The sequence below is a fragment of the Lethenteron reissneri genome, chromosome 59 (assembly GCF_015708825.2).
Source record: "Lethenteron reissneri isolate LAM-NWPU_2019-01 chromosome 59, ASM1570882v1, whole genome shotgun sequence".
NCBI classification, from domain to species: Eukaryota; Metazoa; Chordata; class Hyperoartia; order Petromyzontiformes; family Petromyzontidae; genus Lethenteron; species Lethenteron reissneri.
The window spans coordinates 1,270,187-1,288,627 of record NC_083837.1 but is presented as its reverse complement, the minus strand read 5'-3'; the positions used below and the strand labels follow the sequence as shown (position 1 = coordinate 1,288,627).

Here is an 18,441-nt window from a genome sequence, read left to right as displayed (position 1 = left end):
GATGGTGTGTGTGGTGTGCATTATGAGAATCCCCTTGTTGTTTTGCAAGGCACAACAACAACAACAACAGTCCACAGCAAGACAACATTACGCAGCTTCCTCAATGAAAGTGCACCTGAGCGAGCCGCTTCACGATGGAGAGCACGGTGAGTCCGTGGGGGAGAGGCTGCGTACACCACAGGTGGGAAGCCACGAAACTCGTACAGTGGGGGGCTCTGTGTGGGCGAGAGGGGGGCTAGGAGTGGTGGGGGGCGGAGGGGGGGGGTAGAGAAAATTTATGTCGGAGCGGTGATGGCGGAGTGGTGAAAACTAAAATCCGTCGTTTTATTTGACTAGGTAAGGTTCACAGAGCTACAATGTAGCTCTTGTTCTTCTTGAGAAACGACCTGGCAACACATGACAGCTCAACGAGGTGGCTTATCATGTGGACATTTATAGCAGCCAACTACTCTCAACAGATGTTGTTGATTCTAAATGCGGAGGCCCACCCTGTACAACAACAACCCAACGTGACCTGACTTTGGCCTACCCTGTACAACAACAACAACCCAGCGTGTCCTGGCTTTTGGGTCCACTCTGCACAACAACAACAACAACCCAATGTGACCTGGCTTTTGGGCCACCCTGTACAACAACAATAACAACAACCCAATGTGACCTGACTTTTGGCCCACCCTGTACAACAACAACCCAATGTGACCTGGCTTTTGGGCCACCCTGTACAACAACAATAACAACAACCCAATGTGACCTGACTTTTGGCCCACCCTGTACAACAACAACCCAATGTGTCCTGGCTTTGGGCCCACTCTGCACAACAACAACAACAACCCAATGTGTCCTGACTTTGGGCCCACTCTGCACAACAACAACAACAACAACCCAATGTGTCCCACCCTGTACAACAACAACCCAACGTGACGTGACTTCTGGGCCACTCTGCAGGACCCTCACCTGCAGGCCGAAGATGAACGTTCGCCCCACAAAGAACTGTTCGGTGGCGCAGCACAACAGGGCCCAGGGCTCCCCCATGGGCCCGCGGCCACCGGCCCCCTCCCCGCGATCTCCCTCCCCTCTCCACACGCTCATCACCGCCCTGCAGAACAAAGACGAAGATTACACACCCACTGTGTAGCAGAGGTCGCAAACGGGTTTTGATTCCTTACCCGTACCCGGCCGCACCAGGGTCGCAAACGGGTACCCATACCCGGCCGTACCCGTACCCTACCCGTACCCGGCTGGGTACGGGTAGGGTACGGGTATCGGGTACCCGATTGCGACCTCTGGGATGAAGCCATGTTGCAGGCGTGGGTGGGTTGATTCTAGGAACTTGAATTGTGAGAAGAGACAAGACGTTGGGAAATGAGTGACTAACGGTGACTCACCAGTGACTCACGGTCTACCCGTACCCGTACCCGGCCGCACCAGGGTCGCAAACGGGTACCCGTACCCTACCCGGCCGGGTACAGGTAGGGTACGGGTATCGGGTACCTGATTGCGACCTCTGGGATGAAGCCATGTTACAGGCGCGGGTGGGTTGATTCTATGAACTTGAATTGTGAGAAGAGTCAAGACGTTGGGAAATGAGTGACAAACGGTTACTCACCAATGACTCACGGCCTACCCGTACCCGGCCGCACCAGGGTCGCAAACGGGTACCCGTACCCGGCCGGGTATCGGGTAGGGTATGGGTATCGGGTACCCGGTTGCGAACTCTGCCGTGTAGCCTTCGACAGACTGTTGGGGCAAGCGCTGTTCGCGAGCCGTGGCCTGCACAGCACGCGAGGGGGGGGTAAGCACGGCAAGCACCGAGCACGGCAACCTTTGTCTCCCCAGCGCTGACGTTCACACGTCGCACCGGGTACTCGTACCAAGGTTGAGTCGAACTGGGGCAGCGTTTGTCGCTCACTTTCAGAGGGGCGGGCGGCCCACCTTCGCCGATGAGACATCGTCGGCCGTGAGGAGGGCCGCCGCACATTTGGGAACCATTGGGGGTTTGACAGCACGGGGACGATGACGATGACGACGGGAGGTGTTGCCACTTGCTGCGTGATTGTCAGGGCCCGCAGGTTTAGGGGCCGCACTACAGGCAACCAGGGGCCGCCAGTGGCCCACGGGCCTTGCAATGAAGAACGCTGTGCCGGGGGAGGCCCACGAGTGGGGTAATCGAACGCGGGTCGACGGGTTCGTACGCAGCGGCGCTAACCACTGCGCCACCGCTCCCCCCACGAGCGCGACAAGCCACGTTCATCACCACGCACAGCAGAGTCCGTAAACGCCACCTGCTACTCCCATATCCGTCCATCCACATAAAACACCCACCCACACACCCACACACGAGTATTCCTTTACACCAAGGCCGTAGCAATGGAGTCAACTTTGGGGAGGACCAAATCTTCCTGGGGGTCTGGGGGTGCCCCCCCCAGAAAAAAAAATCTAAATTTGAAAACGAATTTCCTGCCTAAAATATTAAAAAATTCAGTAACACATGGGATGGACTTTTATTACATTTTAACAATAATGTCTAATAGTGTATTGTGTTACACTGCTCTGTATATTCTTCTTTACCTTTCTTGTTTCATTGTATGTAATGGCAGAGATTAGTGATTAATAAAGTACAACCATAACCACAATCATATAAACAGAAATATATTTTACAACAATATATTGGGGGGGACATTTTGAGCATATTTGAATATATTATAATAACGGCCTTGCTTTACACACGGCATTCAATCTGGGAGTGCATCATATCGGCAGCATTGGCTCAGCACAGAGCAACTGGACCGCACCGCACATCACCGACATTGGGTCCAGCCGAGCCCGACTCTTGCTGACGAGACACTGGATGTCAAAGGCGGTCCAGAGTTTGATTGTACCGAACCGCTGCTGCTGCTGAAGTGATGCACTTGCGTTAGACCGTGCCGCTGATGGGATGGGTAAAGAATAAAAACGCTTGCATTGTTCATGTGCGGAGATGGATATACGTGAAACTAAATAATGGTCCGCTCGTTTTTTTTGCTAGAAGATTATGCGAGTGATTGTGTGTGCGTGTGTGTGATCTCACCGTCTAAAAGTGGGTGCCGGGCCTCCCATGAACTCATCCAGGCAGGGGCCAAACACCGTGATGAAGGCGAGAGGTCGCGGGGTGACCTCCCCTCCACCACCACCACCACCACCCGCCCCGTGGCCGGTGGGCCCCTCCCCGGCGGGCCCCAACACCGCCACCGTCACCCACAAGCGGTAGCGCCACCGCACCCCGGCCGGTCCGCACCGCGCACACTCCAACCTGCACGTACGCAGAGCGCGCGGTATTAACCAGGGTGGCCGCGTGGGCTCGAACCGAGAGTTAGAAAGCCCCTGCGGTCAAAGCGTGTCGGTGACCTCGTGAGAAAATTATGAATCCACGTTGACAGCCCGGTGGTGGAAATTCCACACTGCTATGGGCGGACAAATCGCCGTTCATCGTCCTGCCCAACAAAGTGGGGGTACTGCACCCAGTTTATCTACCCCGCACAGGACGGGGATGATGATTGGCGAACTTCAAACAAGTCCACGTGCGAGCCACGCGCTCCGTCACCGCGTGCCGACTCCGCAAGGGGGCGGACGCGAGTCGCCTTCCATCGACGGCTCCCCACGTGGCCTCGCCTGCGTCCTGAGGTCACGTGGGCCGAGCGCGTGCAGGCTTTGTGAGGTCACGCAAAGGGTAACGCCCCCTCCCCCCTCTGTTAGCGGTCAGCAAGCGACCTATGAAGGCCGGCACGGCACACGAGGTGGTGGTGGTGTAGCCTATGCAACACTACTATACACACACCGCAGCAGGTACTAGTTTGAGGCCGAGTCGACCTTGGGGAGGCCCAGGACCGGTTCGGAGTTTCGCTCTCGCTGCTATTGATCGTGAGCGGGAATGGAACTTGTGTCGCCGGGATCGTAGCCGCAGTGCGCTAACCGCTGCGCCACCGCTCCCCCTACACCCGCACAGTGCTGGCTACTGCTGCCATCTATTGGCAAGGTCTGATACGGAAGCAGTGCAGATGGTGGTGTGTGGTGTGCATTGTATCATGGTGTGTATGGTGTGTAGTGTTTAGTGTGTATAGTATGATGGTGTGTGTGTTTAGTGTGTTGTGTAATGTATGATGGTGTGTATGGTATGATGGTGTAGTGTGGTATTGTATGATGGATTGTATGAGGTGAAGTGAGTGTGGTGAGTGTGGTGAGTGTGGTGTGGTGAGTGTGGTGAGGTGAGTGGGGTGAGTGTGGTGAGTGTGGTGAGGTTAGTGGTGAGTGTGGTGAGTGGGGCGAGGTGAGTGGTGAGTGTGGCGAGTGGGGTGAGCTGAGTGTGGTGAGTGTGGTGAGTGGGGTGAGGTGAGTGAGGTGAGTGTGGTGAGTGTGGTTAGGTGAGTGTGGTGAGTGTGGTGAGTGTGGTGAGTGGGGTGAGTGAGGTGAGTGGGGTGAGTGGGGTGAGGTGAGTGAGGTGAGTGTGGTGAGTGTGGTTAGTGAGTGGTGAGTGTGGTGAGTGAGTGTGGTGAGTGGTGAGTGTGGTGAGTGAGTGGTGAGTGGTGAGTGTGGTGAGTGAGTGGTGAGTGTGGTGAGTGTGGTGAGTGTGGTGAGAGTGGTGAGAGTGAGTGGTGAGTGTGGTGAGTGAGGTGAGTGTGGTGAGTGTCGCACCCCACGTGGTCACGTGAGTCCCACGTGACCCCCGCGCCGCACTCTGCACACGTGGGGTCCAGGGGGCCCGGACCCCGCACCCCCAGAACCACGGCCAGGACGGGCCCGCGCATAGCCCCCACCCTCCTACTCACCACTACTCACCACCACTCACCACTACTCACCCTACTCACCACTACTCACCACTACACTACTCACCACTACCACCACCACCCTCCTTACCACCACTCACCACCCTACTACTCACCACCCTCCTCACCACTACTCACCACCCTACTCACCACCACCCTCACCACCACCCTGCTCACCCCCACTCACCCCTACTCACCACCCTACTCACCACTACTCACCACCCCCACTCACCACCCTACTCACCCTACTCACCACTCTACTCACCCTACTCACCACTACTCACCACCCTCCTCACCACCACCCTACTCACCACTACTCACCACCCTCCTCACTACTCACCCCACTCACCACCACCCTCCTCACCACTACTCACCACCCTCCTCACCACTACTCACCACCCTCCAACAACAACAACCGCCATTCGCGACTAAGTGGCGGGGACGTCACCACGACGCTTGTGCCAGGCCACGTGCACCTTGAGGCTATCACGTGAAGTGTCGAACGCCCGCTGGCAGGAGGTCACGGGGCAGACCCAGCAGGTGCCACTACTCACCACCCTCCTCACCACTACCGACCCCTCCTCACCCTCACCTTGCCTCACGCTCACCTGCCAAATAGCCGCCCACCAATCCGGCCTCACTCACCTCAACCTCACCACCCTCCTCACCCGAACCTTCGCTCACCCTCACATGACGCTCACCCTGCACTCAGCACCCTACTCACTACCACTCACCACCCTACTCACCACTACCGACAACACCTTCCTCACCACTCTACTCATCATCACATGACGCTCACCCTTCACTCACCACCACCACGCTCACTAGACGCCCCCAGACCCCCTAGCTCCATCTACCCCTGTAATGACCCCAACTGACCCCCAAGACCCCCTCTCTCCCTACCCACAAGGTCCCCTCTCTCTCCCCAAGACCCCCTCTCACCCTACCCCCAAGACCCCCTCTCTCTCCACCCCCAAGACCCCCTCTCTCCACCCCCAAGACCCCCTCTCTCCACCCCCAAGGTCCCTCTCTCTCCACCCCCAAGGTCCCCCTCTCTCTCCACCCCCAAGACCCCCTCTCTCTCCACCCCCAAGACCCCCTCTCTCTCCACCCCCAAGAACCCCTCTCTCCCTACCCCCAAGACCCCCTCTCTCTCCACCCCCAAGACCCCCTCTCTCTCCACCCCCAAGACCCCCTCTCTCTCCACCCCCAAGACCTCCTCTCTCTCCACCCCCAAGACCCCCTCTCTCCACCCCCAAGACCCCCTCTCTCTCCACCCCCAAGACCCCCTCTCTCCACCCCCAAGGTCCCCCTCTCTCCACCCCCAAGACCCCCTCTCTCCCTACCCCCAAGACCCCCTCTCTCCACCCCCAAGACCCCCTCTCTCCCTACCCCCAGACCCCCTCTCTCCACCCCCAAGACCCCCTCTCTCCCTACCCCCAAGACCCCCTCTCTCCACCCCCAAGACCCCCTCTCTCTCCACCCCCAAGACCCCCTCTCTCTACCCCCAAGACCCCCTCTCTCCCTACCCCCAAGACCCCCTCTCTCTACCCCCAAGACCCCCTCTCTCCCTACCCCCAAGACCCCCTCTCTCCACCCCCAAGACCCCCTCTCTCCCTACCCCCAAGACCCCCTCTCTTTACCCCCAAGACCCCCTCTCTCCACCCCAAGACCCCCTCTCTCCACCCCTAAGACCCCCTCTCTCCCTACCCCCAAGACCCCCTCTCTCCACCCCCAAGACCCCCCTCTCTCCACCCCACCCCCCCCAAGACGGGGTCTCTCCACCCCAAGACCCCCTCTCTCCACCCCCAAGACCCCCTCTCTCTCCACCCCCAAGACCCCCTCTCTCCACCCCCAAGACCCCCTCTCTCCACCCCCAAGACCCCCTCTCTCCACCCCCAAGACGGGGTCTCTCCACCCCCAAGACCCCCTCTCTCCACCCCCAAGACCCCCTCTCTCCCTACCCCCAAGACCCCCTCTCTCCACCCCCAAGACCCCCTCTCTCTCCACCCCCAAGACCCCCTCTCTCCACCCCCAAGACCCCCTCTCTCCACCCCCAAGACCCCCTCTCTCCACCCCCAAGACCCCCTCTCTCCACCCCCAAGACCCCCTCTCTCCACCCCCAAGACCCCCTCTCTCCACCCCCAAGACCCCCTCTCTCCACCCCCAAGACCCCCTCTCTCCACCCCCAAGACCCCCTCTCTCCACCCCCAAGACCCCCTCTCTCCACCCCCAAGAACCCCTCTCTCCCTACCCCCAAGGTCCCCTCGGTGGTGAAACTCAAAATGCGCGGGGGTTTGACGAGGCTACGGGTCCACGCAAGGGGACGTGCAAACTTCCGCACGCGCGCTGACGAAACGCGATTCGAAAATACGCGGATCGATTTAAGCGGAATCGATTCGACGTTGGAATCGATTGTGCGGCAACCGTGATCTCGCACCCCGTGTCTCTCTCTCTCACCCGTGTCTCTCTCTCGTGTCTCTCTCTCTCACCACCCGTGTCTCTCTCTCACCACCCGTGTCTCTCACACCCCGTGTCTCTCTCTCACCACCCGTGTCTCTCACACCCCGTGTCTCTCTCTCTCACCACCCGTGTCTCTCTCTCTCACCACCCGTGTCTCTCTCACCACCCGTGTCTCTCTCTCACCCCGTGTCTCTCACACCCCGTGTCTCTCTCTCTCTCTCTCATCACCCGTGTCTCTCTCTCACCCGTGTCTCTCACCCCGTGTCTCTCTCTCACCCGTGTCTCTCTCTCTCACCACCCGTGTCTCTCACACCCCGTGTCTCTCTCTCTCTCACCCGTGTCTCTCACCCGTGTCTCTCACACCCCGTGTCTCTCACACCCCGTGTCTCTCTCTCACCACCCGTGTCTCTCTCACCACCCGTGTCTCTCTCACCACCCGTGTCTCTCTCTCACCCCGTGTCTCTCACACCCCGTGTCTCTCTCTCTCTCTCACCCGTGTCTCTCTCTCATCACCCGTGTCTCTCTCTCATCACCCGTGTCTCTCTCACCCGTGTCTCTCTCTCATCACTCGTGTCTCTCTCTCATCACCCGTGTCTCTCTCACCCGTGTCTCTCACCCGTGTCTCTCTCACCACCCGTGTCTCTCACCCCGTGTCTCTCTCTCACCACCCGTGTCTCTCACACCCCGTGTCTCTCTCTCTCTCTCACCCGTGTCTCACTCTCACCCGTGTCTCTCTCTCGTCACCCGTGTCTCTCTCTCACCCGTGTCTCTCTCTCACCACCCGTGTCTCTCTCTCGTCACCCGTGTCTCTCTCTCGTCACCCGTGTCTCTCTCTCACCACCCGTGTCTCTCTCTCACCCCGTGTCTCTCTCTCTCACCCCGTGTCTCTCTCTCGTGTCTCTCTCTTTCTCACCCGTGTCTCTCTCTCACCACCCGTGTCTCTCACACCCCGTGTCTCTCTCACCACCCGTGTCTCTCTCTCACCACCCGTGTCTCTCACCCCGTGGCTCTCTCTCACCACCCGTGTCTCTCTCTCACGTGTCTCTCTCACACCCCTTGTCTCTCTCCCCGTGTCTCTCCCTGTGTCTCTCTCTCTCCCCGTGTCTCTCTCCCCGTGTCTCTCTCACACCCCGTGTCTCTCTCCCCGTGTCTCTCTCCCCGTGTCTCTCCCTGTGTCTCTCTCACACCCCGTATCTCTCTCCCCGTGTCTCTCTCTCACACCCCGTGTCTCCCCGTGTCTCTCTCTCACACCCCGTGTCTCTCTCCCCGTGTCTCTCTCACCGTGTCTCTCTCACCGTGTCTCTCTCACACCCCGTGTCTCTCTCCCCGTGTCTCTCTCCCCGTGTCTCTCTCACCCGTGTCTCTCTCTCGTGTCTCTCTCACACCCCGTATCTCACCACCCGTGTCTCTATCTCGTGTCTCTCACCACCCGTGTCTCTATCCCGTGTCTCTCACCACCCGTGTCTCTATCTCGTGTCTCTCTCTGTCACCCGTGTCTCTCTCTCACCACCCGTGTCTCTATCTCGTGTCTCTATCTCGCACCTGTGCGCCACATGCTCTGGCGAGATGCATTATGGGTAGTGACAACTGCGGAGCGGTGCCCAGCCTCGAGGAGGAGAGGGGGGGGGGGGTCAAGGGGCGGGGCTGGGCGAGGGACGGGGGGCGGGGGGAGTAGTCTGTGGGTGTCCGTGCGTGCGTGACACACACGTGACACACATGTGAATGACACACGTGACACACACGTGAGTGACACACGTGGCTGAGTAACACACGTGTGTGTGTGTGTGAGTGACACACGTGACACACATGTGAATGACACACGTGACACACGTGAGTGACACACGTGGCTGAGTAACACACGTGTGTGTGTGTGAGTGACACACACGTGACACACATGTGAATGACACACGTGACACGTGTGTGACACACGTGGCTGAGTAACACACGTGTGTGTGTGTGCGTGACACACACGTGACACACATGTGAATGACACACGTGACACACGTGAGTGACACACGTGGCTGAGTAACACGTGTGTGTGAGTGACACACACGTGACACACATGTGAATGACACACGTGACACACACGTGAGTGACACACGTGGCTGAGTAACACACGTGTGTGTGAGTGACACACACGTGACACACATGTGAATGACACACGTGACACACACGTGAGTGACACACGTGGCTGAGTAACACACGTGTGTGTGTGAGTGACACACACGTGACACACATGTGAATGACACACGTGACACACACACGTGTGTGAGTGACACACACACACGTGTGTGAGTGACACACGTGACACACATGTGTGTGTATGTACGACGATTACTGCACTCGAATCATTTGCTGGGCCTCCCCGAAGGTCGCCTCGGCCTTCTGTGGGCTACCTGGTGGGGTGGGTAGAGTAGACAGCACTGGGGAGACAAAGGCGGCCGGGTGTGTGTGCGTGTGTGTGTGTGTGTGCGTGTGTGTGTCTGTGCGTGTGCGTGTGTGTCTGTGCGTGTGTGTGTGTGCGTGTGTGTGTGTGCGTGTGTGTGTGTGCGTGTGTGTGTCGGTGTCTGTGTGCGTGTGTGTGTGCGTGTGTGTGTGCGTGTGTGTGTGTCTGTGCGTGTGTGCGTGTGTGTGTGTGTGCGTGTGTGTGCGTGTGTGTGTGCGTGTGCGTGTGTGTGCGTGTGTGTGCGCGTGTGTGTGCGTGTGTGCGTGTGTGTGTGCGGGTGTGTGTGCGTGTGTGTGTGCGTGTGTGTGTATGCGTGTGTGCGCGCGTGTGTGTGCGTGTGTGTGTGTGCGTGTGTGTGTGCGCGTGTGTGTGTGCGTGTGTGTGTGGTACCGGCCACAACCACCCCCCCCCCCCCCCCCCCCCCCCAGTGCGCTACCTTTTTACGAATGTTACACTTCATTCGTACCTTCGGTCTGTTCGCCAAGAGCACTTGCCCCCACTGCCTCTTTAACGCTATGCGGGTGACCTTTGTCTTTGTGTGTAGCCGCAGGCTTCTTCTGGGACGGGGGGGGTGGGCGGGGGGGAGGGGCTGCTGGGCGGGGAGGAGGGGCGGGGGGGGGTCTCGGTGCTGATGAATTATTCGCTCAGCGCCGCGCTCTGTGAGCTGCGCGTCTCCCTCTGCCCCTCCCTCTGTCCCTCTGTGTCTCTGTCTGTGTGCGTCTGTCTGTGTCTCTGTCCCTCTGTGTCTCTGTCTCTCTGTCTCTGTGTCTCTCTGTCTGTGTCTCTGTGTCTCTGTCTGTCTCCCTGTCTCTCTGTCTCTGCCTCTCCCTCCCTCTCTGTGTCTGTCTCCATGTCTCTCTCCCTGTCTCTGTCTCTCTCTCCCTGTCTCTCTGTCTCTCTCTCGCTGTCTCTCCCTGTCTCTCTGTCTCTTTCTCTCTCTGTCCCTCTGTCTCTCTCTCTGTCTCTGTCTTCCTGTCTCTCTCTCCCTGTCTCTCTCGCTGTCCATTGTGGCGGCTGATGCTGTCACTGACTCAATCATTCATGAGCGCATTGTCGCGCGATACTCGGGGAGAACGTCCGTCACAGGAAACACTCAGTGTGTGTGTCAGTGTGTGTGTGTGTCAGTGTGTGTTTGTGTCAGTGTGTGTGTGTGTCAGTGTGTGTTTGTGTCAGTGTGTGTGTCTGTTTGTGTGTGTCAGTGTGTGTGTGTGTCAGTGTGTGTGTGTGTCAGTGTGTGTGTGTGTCAGTGTGTGTGTGTGTCAGTGTGTGTGTGTCTGTTTGTGTGTGTCAATGTGTGTGTGTCACTGAGTGTGTGTCAGTGTGTGTGTGTGTCAGTGTGTGTGTGTGTCAGTGTGTGTGTGTCAGTGTGTGTGTGTCAGTGTGTGTGTGTCAGTGTGTGTCAGTGTCTGTGTGTCAGTGTGTGTGTCAGTGTGTGTGTGTCGGTGTGTGTGTGTCAGTGTGTGTGTGTCAGTGTGCGTCAGTGTGTGTGCGTAAGTGTGTGTGTGTCAGTGTGTGAGTGTGTGTAAGTGTGTGTCAGTGTGTGAGTGTGTGTAAGTGTGTGTCAGTGAGTGTAAGTGTGTCAGTGTGTGTGCAGCGCCACACATCTTACCATCATCAGGGGAAAAAACGGTGATCCAATCTCCGACCCCCAGGAACAGGTTTGCAGATTTGCTGAGCATTTCTGTGAAGTCCTGGGGGAAGGGAAATCCCACGATATGGAAAAAATCGTGGGACAAAGCGGTGCCTCAAATATTTGAAGAAGTCACCCCCTGTGAGTGGCTGGCTGAGGTGCCATCTGTTGAGGAAGTACTGAAGGCGATCCAGTGTATGAGACCAGGAAAGACACCGGGCAGAGATGATCTCCCAAGCGAAATGCTGAGGGAGGGTGGCGTTTTTGTGCACAGACTGCCCTACATGACATCATAACCACAGTCTGGACCGCTGGACGGGTTCCGCAGGATTGGAAGGATGCCCTTGTGGTCCCCATCTTTAAGAAGGGAGACCGCACAGACTGTAACAACTACAGGGGCATCTCACTCCTCAGTGTACCGGGAAAGGTCCTGACAAGGATTATTCAACATCGCCTTGCCAGGAATGCTGAGGAGAGGCTTGCGGAGCCTCAATGTGGTTTCAGGAAAGGGCGGTCCTGCACGGATGCCATATTTTCTGTCCGTCTGCTACAGCAGAGGTGTAGGGAATTCCAACAAGACCTACATCTCTGCTTTATTGACCTGGTCAAGGACTATGATACCATCAGTAGGCCTGGGCTATGGGTTGTTCTTCGTGCTTTCGGAGTCCCTGACCCTCTGCTCACGATCATTAAGGACCTTCATGATGGTGAGCGGGCCCGGGTAAAGCTACGTGGCCGGGAGTCGGAGCCATTCGCTGTACACCTTGGGGTACGACAGGGATGTCATCTGGCTCCCACATTATTTGACGTCTATTTTGACCACGTAGTTCGTGAGGCCTTCAATAGCTGTACCGGAGGAATTTCCATCCGGTACAGATACAATGGGAGGCTTATCGATGCCCGGGTGCGGTCAAGGGATGGCTCCCTATTGGTCAACCACGTTATGTATGCCGATGATCTGGTAATCGCTGCTCACTCAGAGGAGGAGTTGGAGGTGCTGCTGCTAAACCTGGAGCTTGCCACTAAGAGGTGGGGCCTTACCATCAGCCGCACCAAAACTCAGCACCTGCCTGGGTATTTTGTACCATCGGACACTCCACCCCCACAACTCCCAATTGGTGATGAGGCAGTTGTGGAGAGAGTGGAGAGTTTCCCATACCTGGGCAGTGTGCTTATGACCGGCTCCAGTCTATCAGCAGAGGTCTCACTCCGAATCAGTCGAGCGGCAATATCTTTTCATCGGTTGCGTAACGCTGTGTGGAAGCTACCTGGTCTGTCGCTCCGCACGAAGCTTCAGGTCTTCTCGGCCACGGTCATTCCCTCCCTTCTCTACGCTTGCGAGACGTGGACCCCCCTAGGTGGAGCATCTTCGCCGGTTGGAAACATTTAGGCTGGCCTGCCTACGATCCATCCTGGGTTTAACCAGGCTGGATTGTGTGAGGAGCTCACAAATCCTTGAAAGATCTGGGCAAAGTCCCATCAGTGAGCTCCTCCGGCAGGCAAGGCTGCGTTGGCTGGGTCATGTAGCCCGCATGCCCAGCCACCGCATGCCTAAACAGCTTTTGTTCGGCCGGATCGAGGGGGCTAGACGGGCGCGGCACGGGCTGGAGAAGAGATGGAGTGATGTGGTACAGGAGGACGTGGAGCTGAGTGGACTTGCCGATGACTGGTACCAGCGGTGTCAAGATCGGCCTCAGTGGAGGAGGCTCGTGAAGGACGCTACTGGGCAGTTGGAGGCAGTCGCCCTCCAACAACAACGGAGGGCGGAGGAGCGACGCTCACAACAACGAGCGGAGCGCCGGGTGGCTAAAGCACAGCAAGTTGGCACAGTAGGGGGCACAGGTGGTGCATCAGCCAGTCATCTCGGTCATCTCGGTCAGTCGACCAGTGGCACCTGGGTCTGCCCCGTGACCTCCTGCCAGCGGGCTTTCGACACTTCACGTGGCCTCAAGGTGCACTTGGCCTGGCACAAGCATCGTGGTGACGTCACCGCCACTTAGTGGCGAATGGCGGTTGTTGTTGTTGTTGTGTCTGTGTGCATGTCTGTGTGTGTGAGTGTGTCTGTGTGTGTGTGTGTCTGTGTGTGTGTGTGTGTCTGTGTGCATGTCTGTGTGTGTGTGTGTCTGTGTCTGTGTGTGTCTGTGTGTGTGTCTGTGTGTGTGTCTGTGTCTGTGTGTGAGTGAGCCGGCCTTCACAGGTGCTGCTACTCGCGACTAACAGCGCTCGCCCCCACCGTCTGTCAAGGTGGCACGGGCTCCCTCGATCTTGTGTGTTCATCGACACGCGTACACGCACCTAGCCTGGCACGAGCGCCGCTATGGTCACCCCGCCACGCTTGCGCCCGTTACGCACCCCCCACCACCGCCCCATCATTACTCCTGCAGGAGGCCCCGGGCGCGGAGCGTCTGCTGATGAATGCTCGCCTCTCGGTAATGAACCCGCCGCGCGCCGCGTGGGTAATGAGTGGCGCTCGTAATTTAGAGTCGGGGACCGGTTGCCGTGGTTACATTGCTGGGGGGGGGGGGGGGGATGTGGGAGGGGGGATGTAGGAGGGGGGAGGGGGGTACCGGTGGCGGTGGAGGGGGGGGGATGTGGGAGGGGGGGTGTGAGAGGGGGGAGGGGGGGATGTGGGAGGGGGGAGGGGGGATGTGGGAGGGGGGGAGGGGGGATGTGGGAGGGGGGGGTGTGAGAGGGGGGAGGGGGGGATGTGGGAGGGGGGAGGGGGGATGTGGGAGGGGGGGAGGGGGGATGTGGGAGGGGGGGGTGTGAGAGGGGGGAGGGGGGGATGTGGGAGGGGGGAGGGGGGATGTGGGAGGGGGGGAGGGGGGATGTGGGAGGGGGGTGTGAGAGGGGGGAGGGGGGATGTGGGAGGGGGGAGGGGGGATGTGGGAGGGGGGATGTGGGAGGGGGGGAGGGGGGGATGTGGGAGGGGGGGGATGTGGGAGGGGGGAGGGAGGGTGTGAGAGGGGGGGATGTGGGAGGGGGGAGGGGGATGTGGGAGGGGGGATGTGGGAGGGGGGGAGGGGGGGTGTGAGAGGGGGGGATGTGGGAGGGGGGATGGGGGGATGTGGGAGGGGGGGTACCGATGCTGGTGCAGGGGGGAGAATGTGAGAGGGGGGAGGGGGGATGGGGGAGTGGGGTACCGGGGGGGTACCGGGGGGGGGGGCTAGGGGGATGGGGGGGGCTGTGGAGGGGGGGGTGTGAGAGGGGGGTACCGATAGGGGTGGGGGGGGGGGGATGGGGAGATGGGGGGGGGCTCGGTCTTACATTGCTCAAGAGGCTAAATCGCAGCGTGATGGTGATGATCACCATCACCATTGTCAGTGTAATCCTACAAAGGCAAAGGTCCCCCGTGTAGCCTTTGGAGGGCTGTTGGGTCAAGTGCTGGTGGCGAGTAGCAGCAGCAAGGCTGTATCGTGGGCCAGCATCACGCACGCCCGGCCGCCTTTGTCTCTCCCTCAGTGCCGATGTTTTTTTTTAAATACACACCGATCAAGGTTACTCATCTGAGGCTGAGTAGACCTAGGGGAAGCCCACGACCGGCTCAGATAATACTTCGCTGGTGATGGTGATGGTGGTGATGATGGTATTCTACGATGTGGTGATGATGTTGATGGTGCTGTACGATGTGGTGATGTTGATGGTGTTAGTGATGGTGGTGGTGATGTTGATGGTGTTGGTGATGGTGGTGGTGATGTTGATGTGTTGGTGGTGGTGATGTTGATGGTGTTGGTGATGGTGATGTTGATGATGGTGGTGGTGATGTTGATGGTGATGGTGATGTTGATGGTGTTGGTGATGGTGGTGGTGATGTTGATGGTGTTGGTGATGGTGATGTTGATGTGTTGGTGATGGTGATGTTGATGGTGTTGGTGATGGTGATGTTGATGATGCTGGTGGTGATGTTGATGGTGTTGGTGTTGATGTTGATGCTGGTGGTGGTGATGTTGATGTCTTGGTGATGGTGATGTTGATGGTGTTGGTGGTGGTGATGTTGATGCTGGTGGTGGTGATGTTGATGGTGTTGGTGATGGTGGTGGTGGTGATGTTGATGGTGTTGGTGGTGATGTTGATGTGTTGGTGGTGGTGGTGGTGATGTTGATGGTGTTGGTGATGGTGGTGGTGGTGGTGGTGATGTTGATGTCTTGGTGATGCTGGTGGTGATGTTGATGGTGTTGGTGATGGTGATGTTGATGATGGTGGTGGTGATGTTGATGGTGTTGGTGGTGGTGATGTTGATGTGTTGGTGATGGTGTTGGTGATGGTGTTGGTGATGTTGATGTCTTGGTGATGGTGATGGTGTTGGTGATGGTGATGGTGATGCTGGTGGTGATGTTGATGGTGATGTCTTGGTGATGGTGGTGGTGATGATGCTGGTGGTGATGTTGATGGTGATGTCTTGGTGATGGTGATGTTGATGATGCTGGTTGTGATGTTGATGTGATGTTGATGCTGGTGTTGATGATGCTGATGGTGATGGTGGTGGTGGTGGTGATGTTGATGTCTTGGTGATGCTGGTGGTGATGTTGATGGTGTTGGTGATGGTGATGTTGATGATGGTGGTGGTGATGTTGATGGTGTTGGTGGTGGTGATGTTGATGTGTTGGTGATGGTGTTGGTGATGGTGTTGGTGATGTTGATGTCTTGGTGATGGTGATGGTGTTGGTGATGGTGATGCTGGTGGTGATGTTGATGGTGATGTCTTGGTGATGGTGGTGGTGATGATGCTGGTGGTGATGTTGATGTGATGTTGATGCTGGTGTTGATGATGCTGATGGTGATGGTGTTGGTGATGTTGATGTCTTGGTGATGGTGATGGTGTTGGTGATGGTGATGCTGGTGGTGATGTTGATGGTGATGTCTTGGTGATGGTGGTGGTGATGATGCTGGTTGTGATGTTGATGTGATGTTGATGCTGGTGTTGATGATGCTGATGGTGATGGTGGTGGTGGTGGTGGTGGTGATGTTGATGTCTTGGTGATGCTGGTGGTGATGTTGATGGTGTTGGTGATGGTGATGTTGATGATGGTGGTGGTGATGTTGATGGTGTTGGTGGTGATGTTGATGTGTTGGTGATGGTGTTGGTGATGGTGTTGGTGATGTTGATGTCTTGGTGATGGTGATGGTGTTGGTGATGGTGATGCTGGTGGTGATGTTGATGGTAATGTCTTGGTGATGGTGGTGGTGATGATGCTGGTGGTGATGTTGATGGTGATGTCTTGGTGATGGTGATGTTGATGATGCTGGTTGTGATGTTGATGTGATGTTGATGCTGGTGTTGATGATGCTGATGGTGATGGTGGTGGTGGTGGTGGTGATGTTGATGTCTTGGTGATGCTGGTGGTGATGTTGATGGTGTTGGTGATGGTGATGTTGATGATGGTGGTGGTGATGTTGATGGTGTTGGTGGTGGTGATGTTGATGTGTTGGTGATGGTGTTGGTGATGGTGTTGGTGATGTTGATGTCTTGGTGATGGTGATGGTGTTGGTGATGGTGATGCTGGTGGTGATGTTGATGGTAATGTCTTGGTGATGGTGGTGGTGATGATGCTGGTGGTGATGTTGATGGTGATGTCTTGGTGATGGTGATGTTGATGATGCTGGTTGTGATGTTGATGTGATGTTGATGCTGGTGTTGATGATGCTGATGGTGATGGTGGTGGTGGTGGTGGTGATGTTGATGTCTTGGTGATGCTGGTGGTGATGTTGATGGTGTTGGTGATGGTGATGTGATGATGGTGGTGGTGATGTTGATGGTGTTGGTGGTGGTGATGTTGATGTGTTGGTGATGGTGTTGGTGATGGTGTTGGTGATGTTGATGTCTTGGTGATGGTGATGGTGTTGGTGATGGTGATGCTGGTGGTGATGTTGATGGTGATGTCTTGGTGATGGTGGTGGTGATGATGCTGGTGGTGATGTTGATGGTGATGTCTTGGTGATGGTGATATTGATGATGCTGGTTGTGATGTTGATGTGATGTTGATGCTGGTGTTGATGATGCTGATGGTGATGGTGGTGGTGGTGGTGATGTTGATGTCTTGGTGATGCTGGTGGTGATGTTGATGGTGTTGGTGATGGTGATGTTGATGATGGTGGTGGTGATGTTGATGGTGTTGGTGGTGGTGATGTTGATGTGTTGGTGATGGTGTTGGTGATGGTGTTGGTGATGTTGATGTCTTGGTGATGGTGATGGTGTTGGTGATGGTGATGCTGGTGGTGATGTTGATGGTGATGTCTTGGTGATGGTGGTGGTGATGATGTGGTGGTGATGTTGATAGTGTTGGTGATGGTGATGGTGTTGGTGATGGGATGGTGTTGGTGATGGTGATGGTGTTGGTGATGGTGTTGATGATGGTGATGGTGGTGGTGATGGTGATGTTGATGATGGTGGTGGTGGTGGTGGTGATGTTGATGCTGGTGGTGGTGGTGATGTTGATGATGGTGATGGTGGTGGTGATGGTGATGTTGATGATGGTGATGTTGATGGTGGTGATGTTGATGAGCTTCCATATCTCACGCGCGCTCCGCGGGGGGGGGGGGCGGGAGGGGGGGGCAGTCGGGGGGGTGGGGGCGGGGCTGCCCCCCAGACGACCGCGTTGGGGAGCGGTGGCGCAGTGGTTAGCGCCGTGCGCGTGGATCGCACGCATCCACGAATTGACGCTCACTGCAGTGCCGGACGAAGCGAGTGCGGGACCTGTAGCTATGATGTTACAAAGGGGCCCTAAATAATACTAATAAGAAACAAGTAATTCAAACACAAATGTTTACTTGCATAGAAAAGTAATTGTATCAATTTTCTACCCACGTGACTTTACCGATAGAACCAAAGAGTATCGATTCCCGCAGTCACGAAAGCTTCAAATCGAGATGAAACTTTCTCTCCGCCTGACGAAGACCGCTTGTGTTGCGATCGAAAGGTGGTGGCTTTTTTTTTGCTTTAATTTTAATTCATTTTATTGTATTTATTTTATATCTACGTGACTTTACCGAAAGAACCAAGAATATACTACCACTATTTTTATTGTCAGGACCGTCTATTGTGCGCGGCACTACTTAACACATTCCTGCTGCGGAGGGAGCTGGTAGGAACGTCGGGTTGCACG

General features: G+C 56.6%; 1 protein-coding gene across 1 annotated transcript; it reads right to left on the bottom strand.

Annotated features, from left to right (window-relative positions):
• Positions 1–100: 100 nt before the first annotated feature.
• LOC133357713 (DNA damage-induced apoptosis suppressor protein-like) lies at positions 101–4,909 on the bottom strand. The gene is made up of 4 exons (XM_061575807.1): positions 4,669–4,909; positions 3,068–3,289; positions 955–1,096; positions 101–235 (listed from the first exon to the last, which is right to left on the bottom strand). The coding sequence occupies exons 1-4, from the start codon at positions 4,779–4,781 to the stop codon at positions 101–103; spliced, it is 612 nt and encodes a 203-aa protein (XP_061431791.1). The 5' UTR covers positions 4,782–4,909.
• Positions 4,910–18,441: the final 13,532 nt, after the last annotated feature.